Source organism: Vespula vulgaris, chromosome 9 (assembly GCF_905475345.1).
Source record: "Vespula vulgaris chromosome 9, iyVesVulg1.1, whole genome shotgun sequence".
In the NCBI taxonomy this organism is placed as follows: Eukaryota; Metazoa; Arthropoda; class Insecta; order Hymenoptera; family Vespidae; genus Vespula; species Vespula vulgaris.
The window spans coordinates 5,470,408-5,495,808 of record NC_066594.1 but is presented as its reverse complement, the minus strand read 5'-3'; the positions used below and the strand labels follow the sequence as shown (position 1 = coordinate 5,495,808).

General features: G+C 39.5%; 1 protein-coding gene and 1 long non-coding RNA gene across 10 annotated transcripts in view; both read left to right on the top strand.

Moving 5' to 3' along the window:
• On the top strand, positions 1-710 carry LOC127066022 (probable salivary secreted peptide). Its single transcript, XM_050999161.1, has one exon. The coding sequence runs from the start codon at positions 61-63 to the stop codon at positions 448-450; it is 390 nt and encodes a 129-aa protein (XP_050855118.1). The 5' UTR covers positions 1-60; the 3' UTR covers positions 451-710.
• Positions 711-9,339: 8,629 nt separating this feature from the next.
• The window catches only part of LOC127066381 (uncharacterized), a 576,444-nt gene continuing 560,382 nt past the window's right edge, over positions 9,340-25,401 (top strand). For all 9 annotated transcript variants that reach the window (XR_007782366.1, XR_007782367.1, XR_007782372.1 and 6 more), the window contains exons 1-2: positions 9,340-11,438; positions 14,111-14,290. This is a non-coding gene — a long non-coding RNA (uncharacterized LOC127066381). The remainder of the gene's footprint in view (positions 11,439-14,110; positions 14,291-25,401) is intronic.

The following is a 25,401-nucleotide window of genomic DNA, read 5'->3' as shown; positions in this document are numbered from 1 at the left end:
GTACTTTCAGCATAGTCGAGCAAGTTCTTTAACGAGTAAAGTAGAACAGTAAGAATCAAGATGTTCGTGCAAAAGTTGATGATCCTCGTGATCGTGGTTGTGGCTGCTGTGACGGCTGTAGAATACGTCCCAAGGGCTCATTTGGAAGAATATGCTGGCAAATCCCACAACTTGACCATTGGATATAGAATGCCAGGAGACAGGCTCATCCTCCAACAAAATGTCGTAAAGAAATCTGCATGGATGCGAATTGTAAGCACGACAATGACCTTCAATATCCCAAAATACAAGCAGATCACTATGGTCAGTGCTCATGATCGAAAGAACGATGGTACAGGAGCTTATTGCAAGCTAACGCGTGGTGGTCCAGGATATGGAAACGTAACCCTTAAGTTTGAGAGTCAAAGAAGCCACGGCATCAACTTCACCGTCTATGTCTATGCACGATGATAAAAAGGGAGAGAATATTGATACTAAACCTGTAAAATTGTTTATAATGTTATTATGACAATGTTTCAAACATAATATTTCTTTCGTCAATGTATCATCAAATATAACGAGTAAATAATTTCTCTGTTAATTATATTACATCATTGTCAAAATTATTTGTTTTGGACCGCGTGATTGGAAATGAAATAAAACAGGGACGGGAACGTGGCTCTGATTATCCTATAATTTAAATTGGAAATAAACACCGATGTTGCTTTTGATATCTTTGCAAGATTAATTGGAAATGGCTCTTTGTAAATTTATCCGATCCGGTAATTTAATCGCTCGAGATGGAAAATGCATCGAGAAGTTCAGGATTCTCTACTCTTCGTTACTTTCGAGAAACGAGAGACGTTTGCGCGCGAGGTAGCGTCGATAATAATGCGATTAACGCGAAGGGACAGAGATCCGGGAGAAAAACAGAACGAGAAGAATTCGCTCGTGGAATGCCTTTCTTGTACGCGCTAATGAAGGAGCCCGTTCCTTATTGAGACTCCCGATAATTCCCATCTATTTTTCCCTTTCCTTTTCTCCCACCCCTCTGCCTCTCTACTTCTTTCGTGCCATTGGGAGAACACAACGAGCTAGCTTCGCAGTCATGCTGCTTTCCGAAGGGAAAAAGAAAAGGAAAGAGAATGACCTTTCTTCGAGAAGGTTCACACGAATAGTACAAATTTTCACGTAGGTATATGCAGAGTGTAGGAAATGGAGTAAGAAAATCCAGCTTGGATATTGTTGTTCTTTCATGGTTACTTCGATAACAGTTCAGTTGTCGAAGTAATATTGTAAATCGAGGCAAGACCATCAAAATTACAAAAGGAAATACTTTTGAACTCGTCGAATGACCTAATAAATTTCGTTAACTTAGTTATTTTATCTTTCTTTTTTTTTCCTCTCTCTTTTAATAATATGAGGATTCTCGTACGCGTTGAAATATTTCTTTGAAATAAAATAAACATTTTATTCGTATTGACAAGTAGTTTGAAAAGGATGTAAATTTCCGTTAATTCTACTGAATTATTTTCTAATGAATTTTCAAGAAGAGGAAAATAGAAGTGGATCGATATTGAATCAAATGACCATTGATCGTTACTATCGGACCTGTGAACGACGAAATCAATTATTTCGACAATTTATAAAAAAATATTGTATCGATTATATCTTGGCATTGTAGATAGTAATCTTCCGGAGTTCACTAGCAATAGATACAAATACAATCAATCATAGAGCTATCGCTGAATATATTTTGAAATTAAATTCAAAACGCTTTGCTTGAACAAAAAATATCCAATTTTTGTAATTTACTGTTAATAAATACTTATAAAGAGACGTCAAAAATCGTGTTATGTTCATTAACATTTTTATCGATGTTTCGAAACATCATTATTGATCTATCATATCGAAGTTTTACAAATGGAAATTTCCAAGTTCATTAAAAATACATCCATTCAATCGAAAAAATATCCAGATACATTTTTAAATCAAATAGATATGTATATATATATATATATATATATATATATATATGAACACTTTATTTATTTATACAGATAATACTTTACTTTACTTAGTCTGAAAATAATTATTCGATTCCGATGACTGACTGTAGGTACATACAAATATAGAAACATTAAAACTCATGATATATTTTCTTTCCATGTCAAAACATTATAAATCAGACTTTTAAAGTTGTCGTTTGAATCGATAATGACTTCTCTAGAAACTTGTAAGAAGTTGAGAGATACTTTTCAATCTTCTTTCTTTCTTAGACACGTGTCAGTCAGCTAACAAATCTCACATACATTGATCCGAATATCGCGTACATTTTTTTCTTCGTAATCATAAATCGAGACATCTACAGCTATATGTGGACGACAACGCATATAAAGCATGTTATTTCTATCCAAGGTAGATATATACGGGTTTTCGAACTTTCTCAGTTATTGTCGCGGTCTATTCTTCGTGAACGTTATGAAGAGACGTAATAGACACGACCATTTATTCTTAGTAAAGAAAAATTGAGGTCCAAGGTGCTATATGCGAATGATAAAGTTTACAGATCGGCTTACCATTGTGAATGGTAACACGTGTTATCGTAGCTGAAATAGTAACGTTGTTCATTATGCATGATATGATCGTATAAAAATAAAATTGCTTGTGTTACCGTGCTATGTTCGTTCGTTGACGTTATTGCGACCTACGTTCACGACATTACCGATATTTCTAAAGTTCTACTTTAAAAGATGAACGAGTTCCTAGACTTTACGTTAATCGTATACTTACTTGCATCGACAAAAAAAATTTCTATATGTATATATAACTACTTACTCTATTTTAAGTTAGAGGGTTACAAAATGTATTACTATTTTATAGAAAACGATATACTTTTAATAATAGTTGGCTAGTTATATATCTGAATAATTGGTTTTTTTTTTTAATGATATGAAAAACAATGTTTTGAGTTGAATACATATTTTTAAATATAAAAATGCAAAACAAAGTAGTTCTTAAAACGATGATTCGGGATAAGAAATTTTATACTTTTTGCGTTCGCTGGTAGTCGTAGGAAAAGCCACGACTGTAAAATATAGAGCGGTCATAAAAAGAAAATTTAAGTCGCAGCAATTTGACCGAAAGTAGAGGGAGATTTTCTGCGAAAAGAAAATGCGCAAAAAGAAACTCATAAGATCATAAACCCGTAGCAGCGTGCATTCGTTCGGTTATCGTTTGTAAAGTTGCGATACCGAAAAACATATATATATATATATGTGTGTATATATATATATACACATATACATATATGTATATGTACACATAAAGCTGTGAAAACAGTGTTGGATAGATAGGCTGATGACAGAATCGTGCGAGAATGATAGAATAAAAAGAAAGAACGAACAGACACATTCGCGTGAGTTCATTTGTTGTGACAAAAAGAATTGTCCGTCAATCTTGAACAATAGTATATACCCATTATTTGTCAATTTTAAGAGGAACACAGTAGTTACTATTTGTAATCCAAACCAACAACACTACTTTAATGGAGTAACGACGTTAAGGGGGTTACGATCATTCTCATTTCTTTTACCCTTTTTCTCGCACGTGTTGTAGTCATCAACGCTGCTCGACGTGTAAATTCTTGTATTGTATATGTACCATTTTGCATATTACTTGACATGAAGGACGTTAATAGATACACTATGCAAGATACGCAATGCTTTTCCTAACTTTAATCCTTGGTTAGATGTTTCATTGACACAAGAGTAATACACACAGGGGATAGAACTTTAGAGGCAAGTGGTATGTACATACGAGTATGGAGTGTACATTATGCGTCAACGATGGAATCGCAAGTATTACGTAGCAAGTCCTGAGTAAAATGCTTTTAATGGATTGAATATCTGACTTGCATTTTCCGTTTGAACTTTCAGGTGGCACCATTAGCTTGGATTCTTGTCGAGTTCATTGCTGGTCAAAATGTTCAATCTATCGCTCTTCTTGGATTATACCGGGAACGTTTATTTCTACCTCTCTATTAACTTATTTCTTACGTCAATAATTACATCGATATATAACTGTGCGACTCTTGTTGGTACTTATAGTATTGATGATCATGATCCTGTGTAAGTTCAGATATCAGATCCTTGATCCTTTGAAGCCAATCCGGCCTGTTGATTGGCCGTAAACGCAAGATCAGAGACTGGACATCGACACGGCTTCCACGTGGATCAACTGTGGCGACCATGTGGTCAGCTCGTTAACCGATATGAACTGTACATCCACATAGGGTAATCGACGTTGTGTATACGAGATGAGCAATTGGCTAATATCCTTTGACAGGATTATTCGAGAAGGAATCGAATTGACATGACTATCGTATCGGAAAGGAAGATAACGATATTTTTAATTAAGATTGCTTTAGGGTGCATCTGTCGATGAAAATTATAATAAAAAAAATTTTGATAGATTTCGATTGACCTTTTGTTTATAAAAGAATTACACCGCTGACGAACAGTAAGATTCATTATTTCTTCCGCGATAATATGATATTAGCATATTAGCTGAATTGCAGCGTACGTTGCACTCTAGAAAATGGCGTGACATATCGTGCGAGACTCGAGAGAAGGCAAAGGACGCAAAGTGGTGGGCGTTGAGACAGGTAGATAAACTATGAACGATGGTAATAGCCGACGGAGGCATAAGGGTTTTACGTCAATGAATACTACCCTGACATTTTGGTGCCTTTGCGTCTATCGATTCCGTCTTAGCTCGACATCTCGCGTAATTCCAAGTGGAATAAGAAGCTTACAGCGTATTGACATATCGCGACACTTTTGTCTCGCCTTATTATCGAATATTTTATTTCATTCTACCCTTCGCGGTTCTGCGGAAACGACTCTGCGAATATAGATCGCAATGTGATATTTCTTTCTCACTGGATGGTCTCTAGAATAATCGGATTTACATATCGCTGCGTAAAAATAAACTACCCCGAGGTAGAATCGTTAAGAGGATGTTCATAGCGATGGTGTATGCTATTCTTGTAACGCAAGTTCGTCGATACTCCGGAGGTTTACATCTGTCCGCAAAAAGGGGTAAAACGGATTGCGAATGACGTAGGAAACACGAGTATGTTTGCGTACGAGGAATACAGAGGGTCGGGAGCCAACTCGTAGTTTCTCGTTCTGGTCAGTGGAAAAGGCTCGTCTATAACAGTCGGATAACTTATGTCACGGAGCTTGGATATACGGAACGGTATCGATCTTAGCATTAAATATTTAATCGTAGAAAGAAAGTTCAATACACGTACGACGAGGTTGGTTGTCTTTCAAAGATAGGCCGATATTCTCAAACCGAATACTACTACAGAAACGAACTAGCACGCGACTACGCTTTGTTCGTTCTCTTTGTTTGCTAAGACGGGAAAACTTTTATTACTTAGAATCGTCCGTACGACTTTTATTGACGTTTGAAGGAGATTAGAAGAATAACTTTCTACTTAACAAAAAAGCAAATTTCGTGTTAAGCTTAAAACGATTCTGATGTATACTTATAGATTTGCATAGATAAATATTTACAAATCTCGTTTTCGCCAAGTAGAGTTGAATCTAGGGGATATAGTTATCTCGATTACTCTTCGCTAACGAGCTCGCAGCTCGATTCGGGATCGAGTCGTTGAACCTAGCATGGTAGTTGCGTTCGATCGTAAAAATTGATCTTGATGTGTCGCACTGTGATTGATTACCGTATCTCGTGTTGTAGCTGTGCGCGTGTATCGCTTTTTTGTCGGGGCTAACGTACCAAGCGTTGCTACTCTCTTTTCCTTCCTTCCTCTCTTCACACGTTCGGCTTGATCTTTCTAGATTACTAAAAATATAAAACGGAGAAATCTCTTCCAGCAAAACGATATAACTTGTAGCGAAACGCGTTGATAAAACTGATAATATCGGAAATTCGTTGATTTGATCTACGGAAGAAAAAACTTTGCGTGCTTTTTCTCTTTTGCTTTTTTTTTTTTTTTTTTTAACGCATGTTATGCAATTTCGATCGAACACGTTGATATTACGAGTACCAAAATGAACAAGTTCTACTTAAAAGGAAAAAAAAATTATAAAGAAAGCAAAGTTTCGGCGAGTTCGAATAAAGTTTTCATCATTCTAGAAAGATTAACTTTATACTTAAGTTGCGACTATCTTAGAAATTCCTAGAAATGGAGAAAGCGTCTGGTTGGTATTTAAGAGTGAACTTGTTGGAGGATTCCGCGCAAATACCGTCAGGACGAGTATGATTTCCGGTGGTTGAATTTTTGAATGCGGAAATCGTCCGTAAAATTCGCTCTTTGCTTTTTTAACGAGCTTATTCTGAGTTGAGTTATTAACTACGAGAATCGGGCATTTTTTGCTATGATTTTTCTTAAACGTACAACCACAACCGGTTACGATACTGTATTCATCGAGATCCAAACGAACAATAGTTAAAATTGTATCTTGTTTTATTACTCCGGAAACGAACTGATTCAAAACGCGCGTTCATTGCCATGAATTTCACTTCGATTTTATTGATATCGATGTCGACATCAAAGTCGTTATTACGAATTGCACGAAATTATCTGCATATGGATATCTATATAGATATTTATAACTTTATATCTATATGTTTTTATCGTAACAGATGCAATTCTTTGATTTAATGTTGAAGCGTGTATTTGTGAAATAGAGAGGCGTCCTACACGAGTTGGCGTTACGAAATTAAATGGTTTAATTCTCCAACAAACGGTTTACGTGGTTGCTCATCATTTCTATTTAATATGGATGCAGTTACATTATCAAGAGAATGGATTTATAAATAAATGTTGCTAATTACATTCCCATGAAGAAAGGTATACTTTTCAGAAATAAAACAAAGTCCTGTCGTTATCGAAAAATTTATTTGCGAGACATCTTATTCGGTTCCACGCTCCTCAACGATTAAGAGAATCCATTCGAGTCGACGAATTCATTGTGGATGGAAGGTTTCATGAGACTTTGTACATAATGAGAGATAGGGAGAGATAGAAATAGAGAGAGAGAGAGAGAGAGAGAGAGAGAAAGAAAAAGAGAAGATGAGAACGATAAACAGGACGCAGATAGGATCTTCCCAGAGTCGGCGAAACCAGCGAGTTTCTTGCGGTTCCCCCGTGATTTTCCTTCTTTTACGTTACACTTTAAAAACTGTTTTTAGATAAGGAGACTTTAATATCCCGAAAGCTTGCATCTTGCCGATGGCTTTCCCGCGTAGACGCCATGCAAATATTAACAGTCTTATCGTAGTTGTAATCTTTGGACTCCGATTCGACCGAACGATTTAATTGACAAATTAGATCGCGAAGAGATTAAAAGACGAAAAGAACGAAAAAATTTTTGAGTCGTAATTAATGAATAAGATGCTTGATATAATTTAAGGCAACATAGGGAGCAAATAAGAGATACAAAGAAATTATGGAAAGAGAAATAGGAAAGTCGATTTTTACGAGACACATATGCTCAACGAACGATGTGCCTCTTTAAATGTAGATGCTAGGGAGATATCGCGTAACCCGGGATTGTAGCGCGCTGGCTGAAATTAAAACAGTAATGATTTTCCGGGCGTTAATTACGCGACACATGCACGAGTCTTGCACACCCCCTAATGAGAGGGGTTGTGTCGCGTCGTCTAGCTCGCGAAAAATACTCTTTCTCTTTCCCCAACGCTAGCTGCGAAGCGAAGAATATTTTTCATACGTTCCCTCCCTCTCTCTCCCTCTCTCTCTCTCTGTCCCTCCCTCTTCTTCGCTCTCTCTTCTTTTTTTTTTCTTGTGTATGTGAAATACACCACCCGTGAAGAGTACTTAACGCACGAATTTATCTCGCATACTTCTTAAAAACAAAAGGAACGAGGGTGTCGCCAGGAGACATACCGGAAGTTTTAAAAAGGAAACATAGCTCGGTCTTTCGATCGTCCGAACGCGGACGTAGAGAATGCCGAGAGAACTCGTTGAGATTTCGCCTAGCGACAGTAGATACGAATCGCGGATTTTGAGAAGGCTTTGTCGCGATTCGCTACGTTGGTGCCGGCATAACCTACATTTACAGTGAGAGAGATACAAAGCTCTTTCGAGAGTACGGGAGAGTACGGAAAGTGTACAGATACAACACATACGGTTCTTCCACTCTCGCATTCGAAATAAATATGGAACTACAAAAGTGAGAAATATGGATAAACAGATCTCCCGTTGCAATAGAATTATTTTGGAATATTTCGGAATGAAGCGAAAGATGAACAGCTAAATATCTTAATACTTTTCATTTTCGAATACAAACGTACAAAAAGCAGATATTCCTATTAAGCTATACGTTATGAATATGTACGAAATTCGCTCTAAATGTTCTCGATTTTATGTAAAACCGAATTGGAACGGCTAAATAAACTATCACTGTTTAAAATAAAAATGTATAGGGAAATGTATACACCTATATATTATACATATACGTCGTATAAAAACGGCTGGAAAGTTTGTTATGTTTAAATGTTTACCAGCAATTGTTTGGCGACCTTTCCATCCGAACTGCTGTGTTTCAATAACCATCGCTTTGTTATATCAACGCCTAACAAATGGTAATACGTTGTTCACATGTAGCACGAAAAGGATCTTTTTTGTCTCTACACACTCGTCTCAACCGATCGTATATTTATCAATACATATCTCTACGATTTGTGCGCAGCGGAAACAAGATTTGTATATTATCGAAAAAGAAAGGGAAAGCTATTAAGCAACGACGTGTACAATTTAATAGACTAGAGAAGGATAGAGAGAGGAAATTCATAAAAGAAGGATAGAAAATAAAATAGACCAATAGAGGGAAATATAGAGAAAGAGAAATAACAAAGAGAGAGAGAGACAGAGAGAGAGAGAGAGAGAGAGAAAATATCTCCGTTTAAGAGTATTTCGCGTTGGACAGTGGTCCTATCGTAACCCTATATTCGAAGGTGGCAGCGTGAGGGTTGAAGAAGAGACAGAGACAAAGATAAAGAGAGAAAAAGAGAGGGAGAGAAAGAAGAGGGAGAGGTATTCGTTCGTTCGTTCGTTCGCTTCCTCCTCACCGTACGGAAGTCTGCGCTCGCGGGGGGTGCTTTTACCGGCTCGCGGATAGTACCGGTAAGTATATGTTGGTGTGTAGGCACTTGCGCGCGCCGCTATCTTTCTCTTTCTCTCTCTAACACACAAACATGCGCCCGCGCGGTACGTGGCGGCGCGACTACCCCAGACGAAGAGTGAGAGAGAGAAATAGAGAGGGAGAGAGACAAAAAGGTACTGTGTGCGTGCGAGGAAGAGAAAGAGAGAAAGAGAGAAAGAGAGAGAGACGAACGGAGACGAGCGTCGCGTGGGGAGCGATCGCGGCTCGTCATTCGAAGCCCGCCAACGGACGAGCGAGCAACCACGGAACGGGACCCCGCGATAGAGAAAAGCCACGCGATCTTTTCTGACACGAAGAAAAAGGAAAAGAGGAAGAAAAGTAGCGTAAACGCGCGCGACACACGCGTACCTTTTCTACTTGCGAGTCACCTTCGAAGGAACTCGCGCGATAGTGAATTAGAGAGTGAGAGAGTGTGTGTGTGTGTGAGAGAGAGAGAAAATCAAGTGCGATTTTATACTCGCCCCTCTCTCAATATCTTAGTTTCTTTTTTGAAATCTTCATCTCTTCAGCGATCTCTTCACTTGGATTTCAAGTTACGCTAATTTACACGGATCTCGTTGATTCGATTGGTATATCGTCCTCGGCAGTGTGACAGTGATACAGGGGGAGAGGAGAGAAATATTAGAAAATTACGAAAGAGGTGGTGTCTGTAACGCGCGAGAATATACCAGGTGGTATTTATTTAATGCTCCGGTGACAGTGAACAATGTGCTCTCTGTAACTCAAGCAGCTCTCTTTTAAGCAGTCGCAGGATATTTCAAGATCCTTTCGAAACGTACGATAGAGATAGTGGGATAGAGAAATTGCAAGCAATTTTACAGTCGCAAACATCGTTGTTTTTTTCAAGAGATTGGACTGTCGGCCTATCAAGTTAGACATTTCACGTGCGTTTCTCAGCGCCACCAACGAGGAAAATCGAGCAGTGCTTACGAATCGTTCGAACGTGCCGTGTCTTGTGTTTTGAAAGCGCATCGAAAACGTGTTACCTGGAAAATAATAAGGATTAGTGTTCCTCCGTCACGAAAACTCGCCACATTACGCGAACGTGAGTGCATCGACGTCGATTGCTTTTTATTTGAGAGAAATACGAGACGAGAAAGGAAAAAAAAGGGGGTTACTTCGAGCATTCGTACTTGTTCCATCATTTAAAATTATTTGTGCAGTGATTTTGCGCTCTATTACGAATACACAGAAGCCGTGTATTTCACAAAAAGCAACATTTTTCATCGCGGTGTTTCTAAGCCTACAATACCAAGACAATCAGATACATTAATCTCGTGATTCGTTCTTTTTCTCTCTTCGATTGGTTTCATTAGATGACGCGTGCGTTACGAATCTAACCTTAAAGATTAGTGTTCGTCGATCGGAGGGAGAAATATTTCTCTATATATCCGTATAAACGAAAATAACGTTTCTCGATGAATAATTTTTCGAAAGAGAAGTGAGAGGCAAAAGGGAAGGAAAAAGAAGTATGAGTCATTTATAGTCGATCGTCCTTGATGTTGTTTGAACAATAAAGTATTATCGTCGTGATATAAATACACAAAAATATATAGAGGATCTCGTCGGATCTCGTGTCTCTTTAATAACAGTTCAATGTGACCTTCGCGAGTGTGCCAACGTACTCGTCCTCGTCTCTCGTCCTTAAAACAAAGAAAGAAGATTGTGGATAAGATACATCGTTTTCTCTCTCTCTCTCTCTCTCCCTCCCCTTCAACCTATCCATCGCATTTACTACGCCTGTTTATCTTTCGTACGACGACAAATTCGTACACGTTTGTACGGCAGTTTACAGAAGGAAACGAAACCAATCGATTGATTCGTCGTAATCGTGCAAAAGCTGCCTCCTTTTTCGCTTTGTGCTTTTTCTGTGTGCGCGTTGATCGCTTCGTCGTCCGATACGTCGTAATAATTTCACGCTCGCTCGTCGTGCGCGTTAACGATCGATAGCTCGTTCGTAATTATCGTCGAACCCGCGGTACAGCCGGAACATCTGGCGCACCACCCTTCCGTCTATCATCGTGTCTTCGAAAGCACCGGCAACGTAACGCAGCGAGCGAGCGAACAAGCGCGCGCGCATATCACTATATTCGAACGTCGACATTTAGTTTAACGTTTCCTCGAGCGAAGTTTCTTCTCGCGCGACGCGAGTGCAGTGCTTCGAGATTAGACGCGAATTGGTTTTAGAAGTCATCGGGACGACCGCCTGTACATTGTCTCCTCGGTCACTCGCCAAAGGTAAGAATCTTTCTTTTTAATTATCCTTTTTATAAGAGTATAATTTTTCTTTTTAATATTAGTCGATAAGTATTACGTATTTTTCGTTTCTATATTTTTTCGTTACGTATGATTTATTCCTTCTAATTTACTCTACTTTATTTAATATATATATATGTATCATGTTGTGTGTACAAAAAACATTAGTCCTCTAAATAACCTTTACTACGAATTATACATATATATATATATATATACGCGTTGGTTTGTTTCTACGTATTTCTCACATACGACTTTGACTTCCCCAAGCAATTAACTCTCTCTCTCTCTCTCTCTCTCTCTCTCTCTCTCTCTCTCTCTCTCTCTCTCTGAGAGAGGAGATTAACTCCTAAGGAAGGAGTTCGTGGTGATGTCGTTAAATTAATTGCCTTCGTTCGACCTTACTCCCCGTACGAATTTGTATGTACGTATGTACCTATCTACATAATAGTAAAACGAATCGGTGTAAAGTGATTAGCGAGTCGAAACTATTGGTCCTATGCATTATCGACAAATTTACACGACCCTATCGAAGGACCTTGATTACTCGACGAAAAAGTTTACGTTTTATCAAACGAGCCGAGGTACGACCATCTTAGGAAGTTAATTCCGTGAAACGACACAGAGAAGTCCGCGAGAAACGGAGAAGATGAGACACGGACGAGAAAATGACGACGTGGTAGAAAAGGAAAGGAAGAAGGATACTACTGGGAAGATCTCAGCACGGTATACCTTTAATGGTATTTTTCTTTGTCGGATATATACAGTTTTATGCTTCACGTTTGTCTCTTCCCCATCCTTTTCTAGAACGATTCTCTTTCATAAACGTGCTTTTCTCAACAAAGAAAGCGATAAACTTTCGCGATCGTTTCCTTCTTGATAGAAACAAGCTTTGTACCATGCCGGTAATATTATAAAGTTGAAATATTCTCTTAGAGAAAAATACTAGGATATTTTATCGAGCTTATTTCGTACAAATTTTCGAAAATTTCTCGTGCCGAACGTTCGAGTAATTTACTATTGGAGAAATACGGAGAAGAGTTCGGCGTTCTCTTCGACGACCGAGTGTCGATTTAAAAAGAATTACGTAAATGTGTTTATACGTTAATGGTAGTAGCGAGAAACGAAGTTATCATTATTATATAACTACTGATGGTGCAAATTATTTTGACTGAACGTTAAGTGGCTCCCATGTATGTATGTATATATGTATGTTTGTTATTTATACTGAATATATAGCTATCGAATATTAATATATCAGATTTATGAATATATATGAATATTGTAATTATACAAGTTTCTCTAGCAATGAATACGCACTGTGCGCATGACCTCCCTAATTTAATAGAATTGAAACCAGTTAATCTATTTATGTTTGTAAATTTTTGGTTAACTTAACAAATAGTTTATCATTATTGTCTTATTTATTTTATATTATATCAAAATAATATGATAATTATTACGAGTAATTGAATTTACTATTCCGTTGTGTTTTCATCTACCAAAGAGAAATGGATAAGAAAACAAAAAGAGGGGAACTAAATTGAGCAAAGTTAATGCGAGAAGAACAGAAGGAGAGAAAGAGAGAAAGAGAGAGACAGTAAGACAGAGACATACAGTTGGTCGTCTTACCGCGAAACGTCGTGACTAGACACACCGACGTGACTGCAATAACCGCGTTCTAGAGTCCTTTAAGTCGCGTTGCTCTCTTCCGATCGACACTTTTATCGACTTACTCCTTCGAAGGATCGACGCTTAACACGGCCTATTACTATCGATACTCTCTTCGATACAGTCCAGCGAATCGAGCTTCTCCGTTTCTATCCATCGCTTTTCTCAATTATTGTCTCGGTGAATCCATTAGAATTCCCTGCTCGTAGACCGCTTTACCTGGGAGCGGCTGACTTCGAAGCTATACGAAGCCTGACTCTTCCCACTTCTTCTTCTCCTTCTCTTCCTTTCGTTTTAGTTTTATTGTCCGGTAGCGGCTTACAGATTTGCCACCCTTCTCATCCGTTCTTTCACGATCGTTTCTCTTCTCTGCCTCTCTCTCTCTCTCTCTCTCTCTTTCTTTCTCTTTTTCTCTCTTTCCCTCTCCGAAGTTCTTTTCCTTAATCCATTCGCTCTCAGAGATCTTACCGGCCTTTATTTTCGTACTCCTCTTGGATAGAAGGACTCTTAACCTTCGTTAGTACGCGTTGCCACTTTTCCGCAATATACCCGTACCCATCCCCCTCCCTCTCTACCCTAGCCTCACTTACCCAACCTTCTAGTTCAGCTCAGCTAGTTGAGGTCCGGGACGTTAATCCATTTTTAGATTATCGAGAGGTACCTTTAAACGCGAGTGCTTTCGAAGCGGTAAAGTTGAAAGCGCGAAGATTAAGTTTAGAACGGGAAGGTTAGCGGGAACGAAGTTTTCGCTCTTTCGAACCTGTATTAGGGATCGTTTTACGACTCGCGATCTTGCGTGAGTCGACGTGAAGCAGCCCTGTTTGCCTTTGCCCTAACTGCCTGCACGAAAACATCCTACTCTCCTTGGGCAAACTAGCGTGATGGATGCGTCGGCTTGTCTAGCGAGTTTCTTTGACTTTGTTCAAGTTAAAGAGAAAACTTAACGTTCGTTTATCTAATCTATTTTACATTATCTTTCACAGGTGACCGACAGGACACACATTTTTTTCCTGGAAGCGGTACGCAAACGGTCTCAAGATTCAGCTCGACACGATGCCTTGGTTCATCCTATTTCTCCTGCTGTTGGCTGTGATGGAGGCCTTCCCTCGGGAGGCCACCTGTTCCCGCTTGCCGGACATCTATTGGAACTCCACCAATCCAATGTAAGTTACGATCCTTTTTCTTTCGAGTACCATCTCTCCAATGACGTAATTATATTTTATCGTTGCGACTTGTCACATCGTCCAACGTAGCGATATTGCTAGATGTTTTCGACATGTCGCATTGAGAAAGCTGTCTGTTCTCTTGTCTGGCGATACCACGAGAGACAATGTGCGAAATGGATCACTGTCATTCAAAGAAGACAAGTAGAAAATAGAGATAAGAAGATAGAAAGGGAGGGAGCGTATAAGTAAGGAAAGGAGGGCATTAAGAAGTTCGTTAAATAAAGAGAGGAAGAAAAAACGCATGGCTAGGTCTTGCAATGACGCGCGATTAATCAAAGCTCGCTTACCGATCTTGAACGCAATCGTAAGGCAAGACCATCTTTATATATATATATACACACGATTGATTAATCACTCTATAGCAATATATATACATATATATACATATATATATATATATATATATATATATATATATATATATATATCTACTTATATCTATTTATATAAATACGCGAAAGAATAAACACAGAGAACATCTCAACTCGGCGTATGTCCCTAATCGGTTTAGAAAGAAAATTAACTTTAAGAGAAAATAGTTTTTCACGTAGCAGAACGGGAATTACATTTCTTAGAGGCATCGTGTCGCGGTAATATCGCGACTGTTTTCTTGTAGTTTACATCGATGCAGCGTGTTATCTCGACGCATTTATCCAAACATAGGTAACTATATATGTATATAGGTAAATACGTACACAGGTACGTATCATATATAGAACACGAAAGCTGGAGCGAGATTAGACTTAGATTTTAGGAACAAGAATGGGCGTCGCGAGATGCTAGCAGCAAATTCGAATGGCAAGGACGATGGCTTTGTTGGTGGCTTTTCGTTAACCATAGCAAGTAGTGGTGGGTGGTGGGTGGAGGGTGGTGAAATAAGGCGGAGATAAAGAAAGAAAACGAAAGAAAAAGGGAAGCATCGTATTTACCGAAAGCGTTCTTCCGCATTGCATCGTGCAACGAAGAATGCAAGCTTCGTTTAATCTCATCCGAGATATTACTGTGTATGTCCTTGTTCCGGGAGGTAGACGACCGCGTTTTCAGACTGAGACATTCCACGAATGGTAACGTTCTCCGCAAGCTTCTTCTTCCTTCGATCCCATCCCTTCTTTTTCATCTCTTTTTCCCTCTTCACCCACCGCACGAAGATTGGACTTTGGCGGAAGTACGGTTAAACCATTCTCTTCTATGGCAAACATCTATCGCGAAACGTTTCCGGCGTTGGTTCTCTCGAATTTTCGGTTCTTTCTCGCGCGATAAATCGACGTGTCTTGACTGTGATCGCGAATTCTCTCACCTATCCTCTCGCAAGATTTTTTTCTCCCCTTACGATTTCTATCGTTTCTTCTCTTTCTCTCTTTTTCCTTTTTCCTTTCCGTTCGTTTGTTCGTGATTTTTTTTCTTCTCGTTCTCTTTATTTCATAGATCTCTTCGTATAAGATCCTCGTTCAAACACGATAACGTTTGATATATATGTATGTATATATACTCAGGTATATATATACACATATATATGTATATAGTACTATCGAGATTCATCGAACTCGGTCCAGAACGCTCGGATGCTGCGACGCGTCTCGAGGAGCCTCGAAAAGGTTTTTACTTTTTCCGTCCGATCGACTTCCGCTTCTTTCTTCAAGAGATAGAGAAGAGTACGGAGACGCGGCGAAATTGAAAAGCCGAACGGAAAAACGTCCGAATGCGTTCACGCCTTCGGTTCGCGCGCTTCGAAGTACAGAAAGAGTAAGAAGAAAAATAAAGAAGAAAGGAGGAAGGTAAGGTGTACGTGACTTGCCGCGGGCAATTCTGTGAGCTCGGTGCATTATACATAGACGTATTTTATCTTGATTTTTTATACCTCTCCTATCGATCATACCACTCGATAAACTTTCCTCGAGGCTAATTAACTCTTTGCAATTCAACTTTTTAAAAGCGATAAGTGTCTGCAATTTTTAACTTACCATAGGTACCTTTTTCAAAATTTCTATTTAGTTTTCACGACGACCGTAGTATATAAAAGTTATTACATTCGTTACAGAAATTTTTTATGTTATGCAGAACGGAGACGGGAAACAATTAAAAATTGGAATAAAATAAGTTTCAACATTTAACAACTCTCATAATGGAACTGCGAATAGAAAAGCAATCGACTAGTTTTCTAGTTCATTTCTCTGAGTATCTTCTTGAAAGGAATCGAGAATATGCCTACGGAGCGTATAGTCGTTTTGAAGCGTCAGTTCGTTGCGGTGCCGCGCCGCACCGAAATCGATTTGCTCGGCCACGATTTGTGCCGAGGGTCAAGTGCATCCTCGGAACCCGATTCGTTGTTACGGTATGCGTCGTGCGCGCGCAAATACATTCATATATGTAGGTAATACGTAGGTATTACGTACATATATATGTGTATATATATACATATAAATATATATCTATACGTAGAGATAGGTTAACACGTGCGCGATTTCGCTTTTACTCCCTTACTAAAAGGAACAAAAGAGAAAGAGAAAGAGAGAGAAAGAGAGAGCTTTACGAACGTTAAAGTCGAATCTACGTCGCAAAGATCGATCTGTCCTCGAGTTTTGTCGGATGGTTGACTAATGCCGTTGAAAGAGGATCGGTCTACGGATCGGTGGAGGAAGGGTGTGTACAGGGTGAGTTCGGTTAACGGGCAAAAACCAATTCGTTGTCGACGCGGGATTGAATGTCGAGCGTTGTCGTTCACATTTTATCGTTCAAATCGATGGGCACTCTCGTGGTTCGAGCTCGCGATCGTTTTCATCCTGATACCTCTTATCTTTACGAATGACTCGACACGTTGAAAATCGTCAAAAGAAGAAGCCCTTTTTGCCCCTTGTAACGCGATATCTAAAAGAAGTTCTTTTCTTTTTCGTTTTTTCTTTCTGTCCTCCCCCCCGAGATGTTCTCCTTCAATTTAAAACTTCTCAACTTATTTTATTTTAGAATCGATATTCGAAAGATTTCTTCTATATTCAAAGAAAAAACTTATTTGTATGCAATGGCACAAGAAAGTCGACTATGTTCGCTGCTAGCATTTTCATCGAATGACCGGCGCGTTTGATAAAAATATATATATATATATATCTACATACTACTTAGGTGTATGAGACAGTCCTACGCGAAAGGGATCGATATCTAAGGAAAGAAAATCGTGGAAGCTAAGTCCATCGAGACGTTGGGGTAACATCGTGCGTTCCTTTTTCCGCTCGACAAATTCAAATCCTACGGTAATCGAGAGCTCTACGAGAAAAATAAAAGGAAAAATAGGAGGAGGAAGTAGAAGGAGAGGAATGAAAAAGGAGAGAAAGAGAGACAGAGTAAAATGAAATAAAGGGATGGAAAAGGAAAACTCGTAAGCACGACGCAGGTCTCTCTGGTAATTTAACTAAGGATTTTTCACGAAGATCTCACGATCTCTATGACGGCGACTACTTTGCCGTCTTCCATCGTGGTGCGATCATACGGATAAGAAAAGCGAGAGGAAGAAGAAGAAGAAGGAGAAGAAGAAGAAGAAGAAGAAGAAGAAGAAGAGGAGGAAGAAGGAGGAGGAGGAGCAGAAAAAAAAGTAAAAAGTTGGTAAGAGAAAGGGAAGATGGTAGGAGGCAAAGCCGGCCGTCTACGGAGAAACATTTTCATTCGAGGATATTGACTCTCGACTTGCTTCTTCCCCTTCCTTCTTTCTCCTAATCCCGTAGGATATCTGTACTATGGAAGGCAATGAACTATGAAGGTAGTAGTGAGGAGTAAACGAGTAAGAAACCGTACGGATGTAGGCGTGTACGCGTGCGCCCATGCGAGCGTCGTGCGAACAGGAGGTTGCTATATAACGTTCGCTCGAAGCGCATTGAGAGCAGTTTTATACATCGTAAAAGCCTGGAAGAAGATCAACTCGATTCTCTATCCTGAAGCACGAATCCAATGCGAACACCGGCCTTGCGATCTCTCGTTTTTCTTCCTGACCGGGTAGATCGGTATCCATCGATGTTGCTGGATTCACGTGCCGACCGTATAACGGTCATTGATGGCTAGAAAATAAAAGTAGAAAGAGAAGATCCGAGTGGTCCGTAATGTATATCAATGCATTTCTCTCTGTCTTTTTTTTTTTCTTTTCTGTAAGACGACTTCGAAAGGGCGGTTGTAAAAAGGCGTCGGATTCGATTCGAGAAGCGAATCCTTGATGTTTCGTAAGGCATTAAAGCGCGATAAGAAATTTAATCTCGTCGTGATCGACGAGTGTTCTTTCTATCTCTCTTTCTGTCTCTCTCTTTCTCTTTCGTTTCTCTCCTCCTTTCTTTTTTTCTTTTCTTTTTTTTTTTCTTTATAAACGCTTCTTCGAACTGGACGGTGTATTTTGTTCTTCGTTTTTCATTCGCGTCGAAGGTCGATATGTTCGGGCAAGTCCATGGCCACGCTCACTTTCTATACTTTCGGTAATGCTCGAATTGGCAAAGGTAGACAGTGGTTAACAAACGGGAAATGCCGGCGTACCGCAAATAAAAGCATCGGACCAAACGAATAAAACGAGATTGGTACATTCATATGATGGCCTGCTGGTAGTATGGAAAAGCAGAGAAAGCGAACGAGGGAGAGAGAGAGAGAGAGAGAGAGAGAGGGAGAGAGAGTGGAAAAGAGAGAGAAAGGAAAAGAGGTATAGAGAAAAAAGAAAGAATATTGGATATTTGCTTAATCGCCCTCGACGGTCCATCTCACTTTTCCGTTTCTCCCTTTTCGTCGCGTATGCGGCCCTAGAGTCGTCGAGACCGGCTTTCAACGCGATTGATAATTTATTTAAGTGCCGTTGCGTTAAAGCATAACTACCGCAGGAATCGTCGAAATCAAAACGCGTGGCTTCGGCTTGAATGCCGAGGTATACTTCTGTCGTTTGGTTTTTAATTTGCCGCCAGTGAAATCGATTGATCTCGCTTCCCTCTTGCATAGTTCTCTTCGGAACTTCGTTCTCTGCACGTTGATCTCCCTCTCCCTCCCTCCCTCCCCTCCCCACCCCCTGTCTCTCTCTCTCTCTCTGTATGCTTATACATTCGCACCAGCAAGCCTATATACGAGAAAGCAAACCGCGTTACGCGATCGTAAATGTCAAACCTTTGTTATGCGATGCGTACTATGTGTGTGTGCGTATGTGTGTGTGAGTTGGTGTGTGTGTCGAAGTTTCGAATATTCGGTTTTGCGGACGCTGCGGGATTAGAAACGGTCCATCGAATTGTAAGAATAAAATCAAGGTCCAGTATATTGGTTCACTATTGGTATTTTCATCGATCGACGATTTTCGGGTAGTTTCTCACGTATTTCACATCGGTCGTGCCTCTAATTTCTGACCTCCGTTCGTTCATCGTTTACGATTTGGATTTAAACGGAGAAAGTCGCTTATCAGAAAGTTTCTACTAACTGGAATTTGCCGTCGATTTTGCCAATCGGAATATTCCTCGGTGAAAAAGTTCTCTCGAATTTTTCTACCATACTTTCTCACCAATTAGAGCGAGCTTTAAGATAAGTAAAAGAATTTCGAAAACTTTTATTCTTGAACTTAAACGTGATTTTCCTTTTTTTTTATTTTTCCTCCTATACTCTTGCTTTAACTCAAAAGAATCATAATTAGAAAGCAACGGAAAGAAAGAAGTTTATATTTGTTGATTATTTGAAGGATATAATTTGTTATATTTTAAACTCGATTCGTTGATCTCGAACGTTTCAAAATCGAATCAAAATTGACTAGTTGTTCTGAAAAATAATGAGAACACACGAAATGAGTGCAATTGTGTACGCACGAATGATTCGTTTCGATCAACGTCGGCAAATTCATTTCAAGTTTCATATTTGCCCATTCATCGATCAATTATAGGTAAATACGTTCGATCATTGACCTGGAAACAGGAATAAGTGTTTGCTTTTTATAAACTGAGATCTTGCACTCTTTTCAGCAATTGCATGTTACATAGCACTTGCTTCGTATCGAATTGCTTTATATCGATATATTTCGTCGACGACTGAGAGCAAAAGAAAACACATATGTTGAAAGCATCGTTATCTTACCATTTTTATAGTGCGTTATATTATTTTACTCTTCCTTCTACTCGGATTACCATAGTTACTTGGTTACGTTGCATCTGAGTTTTCTTTTTCATTTTTACTTTCTTTCTTTTTTAAATTTCAGACTATTTTCTATCCATCCGTATTGGCTTTCATTCCATTCTCCATTTTTTCTCGTTCAACCATCTTCATCGTCTACCTTAATTTAAATAAATTATCGATCCTGTTAGAAAAGACATTTTCGATTTCTTTAGTTGAAATAATATACTTTATAGTCGAGCTATTTGAGATATTACATCGAGAAACAAAAATTGTCCTTACAATTTTTACAAAATACTTTAGAATCATTTCACGTTCTTGCATCACCCGAATATATTCTCGTATGTAGCACATGTCCCGAATTCCTATCAGGTATCCTACCTGAAATTAGTATCTGTTCGTCTGACCATACTAGATCCAAGGGATTGGTTTGAATTGCTGTCACGCTCCAAAGCGACGTCCAATCGTATATCCACTTTGCTGAAAATGTCATATTAATCGACGAATACCTTTTCATTCTCATTCATTTCAACGATCGGTCAGCTATTCTTTACGACACCTTACGATTTTCCTACTCACACACAGGATAGATACACCGAGTTCGAATCAGAAAATAACTTACTACAAACTACGAGAGAAAGTATAAATATGTAAATATACAAAAAAAAAGAGAAAGAAAGAGAGAGAAAGAGAGAAAAGAACCGAATACTTCGATGTATTTCGTGCGATCGGAAATATATATCGATCATCCAACAGGCGTTTATTGATATTTATATGGCAACTTTTCGACGACTGACCGTGCATCGTCGTCGTGGATACGTTCGAGGACGATATTTCTACTCGTATCTTGTCGAAACTTTTGTTTCCCCTCCCCTCTCACACAAAGTTCCATTGTCAATGGATGGAGGTATGAAAGAGAGGGGGAGAATGAGTCTTATCGACAGTTTACAGTAGAAACTTTTCAATACTCGCGACTTGTGCGAGAGATTCAAAGAAAAACCTTTGACCGTCCGTCATAACTGTTACGATCCTAAGAAATATTTTCCGCGCTCTATAAAGAAAAAAAAAAAAAAGAAAGAAAGAAAGAAAAAAGAAAAAGTGAAAAAGAAAAATGGAGTGAAAAAAAAGAGAAGAATTATACGTAGAAAAATATTTCGAGAAAGTAGAAGGGAAATTTAAGTCTGTTTCAGGAGATAAGCGTGCGAACCAAATATTGAATGAATTTTACGCGGGATAGTTTACATCGTACGGTTACATAATAATTCGCTTTGGGTTCTCAGAGATCGCTTCGTATCCTGGATAACGTGTCTTACCTCTGGACCACAGAGATGATACATACCGTTGATAGTTATGTACGTGCTTCGTGCATACATTGGTCGCCTTTATAACCTTCGCGTTTGCACGTACAACCAACAAGTTCGTTTCACGCCAGTACGTCCTCTTCGTCCTCGTCGTCGTCGTCGTCGTCGTCCTCGTCGTCGTCGTCGTCGTCGTCGTCGTCGTCGTTTAGAACCCTCGTCGTTGTTCCTCCTCTCCCTGCATCGAGGAGTACGAACGAGATTAAGGTACAAGCTTCCTGCCGGCAATGAATTATGTCTCCGCACCGCGTCGAGATGTTTCTTCGTCGGCACTGTGCCGCTTCGAAGAGCCATGCGCGAAACCCGTACGTATGTTAACGTTCGTCGTTAATGGTAGCCGGTGTGTGGTAGCATCGTCCCTTTCTACCAGGCCCTAATTCACGCTTTCTCTCTTTCTCTTTCCATCTTTCTATCTCACTTTCTCCTCTTGCCAGCGGAGAATAAAATTAACGTCTCACCGTGAAGAATCGCACCGGGCCGATCTCTTCGGCCGACTCTTTCTCTTTCTTCCTTTGAACATCTAAATTATCGAGGAACCAGTGAGAAAGAGAGAATGCCTCGAAAGACGATGGAGAACGATTCACAATTTTATTATTAGTTCGTTCCGTCAGAGATACGCATATTTTTGTAAAAATTTTCTTTCTCGTTTTTCTTTTCTAGCCACCGTTATTAAGGACTGTTGACAAAAGCATTGCGGTTGGCTGTTATAATATATGCTGTGTGACATAGTAGGAAACATAGTAGGATGATCTTGTGCGTAAACTCACGTTTACATGTGACTGTGTATTTTCCATACGGTCCACTCTCGGCCCACATGTATCATTCGTCAATAGTATCGGAAAGCGATATAGATATTTCCGCAGTTTTTACAAGCGAATACACCGTCGGATACGTGTCCCTATCGTTGGAAATAATATTCGCGATACTTCGAATTGGTTTACTTCCACGGAATATTTATTCTGGTTATGCGAAAACTTTGTCTTTTTCTCTCCCGCAAGCTTGTACGAAAGGAAAGCAGAAACTTTATGGAATGACCAATGGTAGAGCCGTTATATATATATATATATATATATATATATATATATATGTATATATATATATATATGTATATATCATATATATATATACACACACACACACATACGTATGTATATGTCGATACTAAAAGTTCGGGATATCGAGATAATTTATTAACGAGATGGATCCATTGTAGGTCGACTCTTCGTTGGATATTCGAGACGTGAGTACTCCCTTTCCACCACCTTTCCATAGTAGTTCCATTTGTCTTTCTCTTTCTCTTCGGACATTCTCTCAGTTTCACGAAATCACAACGCCTCATTACGGATGTAACACGTCGCGCTGACAACGTAGCGGATCCTCCATGGAATTCTGCGAGGCATTGTTACACGACGGTATAGACTGAGGTAATTTAATTTGTATTCGTGTGCGACGCGGTCGTGTATGAGCGTTAGATGGGATATAGAATCATCGTACACACGTGTCTAGGCCATCGTAATATGTAGCGTATCGCTGCAGCCAAATCCGCAGTTGTTGCTTTGCAAACACACGCCTGCGTCAATGGCTGCGATCGATTCGCAAAGGAACTTTTTTTTTTAAATTTTTTTTCAAATCATTTATACTATATACGTTCGATAGTGTATCGATTTCTATATTTATCTCATTCCGGAAAAAAAATAGACCAAAAAAGATATCTCTACCCACGTTAACTCGTTAATATGGCGGTTGAGATATTCGCAAAAAGGCAGAGTCGATAAGAGAACTATCCTCCTTAGTTCGTCACTCTTTCGTAAGGCGCGAAAGCGCTTTCGAGGCACATCAAGAAACAAAGCTCGCTTCAAAGGTTTCCGAGAAAACGGAGAAAGACGAAGGATCTCGAGCGTTCACGCTCGCTCGACGTCTGGCGAGTTTTCAACTTCCGAAACTTCCATTAAGGAGTCGTTTAAATCTTCATAAGGGTTTGGCTTTCGTTCTCGTTTGGTGGTTGCAGTCGGTTTTTACCCTGCTTCAAGTTTGTACTCGCCAAAGGTGGAACGACTTTGTTTCGTAAAAAATAAACGACTTTATTCTTTGAATGTTGAGAGAGAAAGAAAAAAAGAGAAAGAGAGATAGACAGACAAACAAGCAAACAGACAGAAAGATAGAAAAAAAAGACGATAGGGGAAGTATTAAGGATGCCGAAGAAAAGAAACTGGAATCTGTACGATCGTAAGAGATCAGGGACTGACAGATACACCGTGTATGTATCGTTCTGTATTCGTGTAGATGCGCACGCACGATCTACTCCCACTACTGGTACCATCAGGGCAAACGTCATGATGTTTGGGTTATAAAGTACAGCTGACGCTACGTATAATATATTCTCCTCTTCCTTCATCGTGCTCTCCCGCACGCTCCGAACGGTTGTTCTCTTTCACCCTCTCTTCCTCTCTCTCTCTCTCTCTCTTTTTCTCTTTATTCGCTCTTTCTCCGAAATCTCCCGAACGCGCGTTCAATGCTCGCACCCTTGCCATCTTCCGTTCCCTCTCTGCTTGAAACAACCTCAAACTGCGCTTACTTTGTTCCTTCGGTCTGAAACTAACTGTCCGTTTCACTCGTTCAAACCGACCGCAACCGATACGTTAGAGCGGAGGCGGTGTCGTCACGGTTGACCGAAGACGAATGAGATGGCAAAGTTCGACGTCGCGATTAACGAAGTTTGATATCGCAAAAAGATCGTCGCGAGCTTAGATTATATCCATCGAGAGAAGTTCTAATTTATTTTTCGATATTGCCAGTCGTAAGATCTACGTCTTTCGGAAAGTGACCTGAATTTCGTTGAACAGGAGGATTAAAAGAACGTGTTCCGTATGTTCCCTCGATATTAAACTTTCTTTTTTTTTCTCTCTCTCTTTCCTTTTCTTCCCTTTCTTTTCGATCGGAAGCTCGAAGAATTTAGGGTGTACGTGTAGGATACTCGAAACGATCTCACCGGGGGTAAATACAGTGGGCGGTTCGGTAAATAATACATTTTCGAGCGCGATCTCGAATCGAGGAGCAGTCGGCCAAAAATATAGATCCCATCGGATAGAGGCTGATATCTATTGGATACTTTATGGGTATGACTTCGAAACTCGAACGTGGATATCTACTTCGAAAGTGAAGTGGATAAAGGTAGGAAGGAAAGATAGAAGCAAATCTAAAAGAAAGGGAAAAGAGAAACGATCTTCTAAAAAGTAGCAATATTACGATGGATAGTTGAAATATCTTTGTGTAAGGATCTGTCACTTGGCAGTTAGCAGCCGTTACAATCCATTCCCCCTTTGGATTTCCGAGGATGTTGATTCCATCCAAAGGAGTACTCGTGGTTGAGCGCTCAAGTCCGATGCCCATTGTCAACGGATTACACGGGTATTTCTCTGGAAAATTGATATCGCCTTTACTCACGATCAACGCTGTCAAGTAATCACAGGACCGAAAGGAGTATCGGTTCTGAATTGGCTCGATAAATACACCGTATTTTTCCTTTCGCTTAATCATTCATTTGGAAAGGTTCCGTAGCTAATTTAATTTATTTTTCGTCAATGTCAT

Coding starts and splice junctions, on each gene's coding strand:
- LOC127066022 (XM_050999161.1), top strand. CDS start 61: ATGTTCGTGCAAAAGTTGATGATCCTCGTGATCGTGGTTGTGGCTGCT.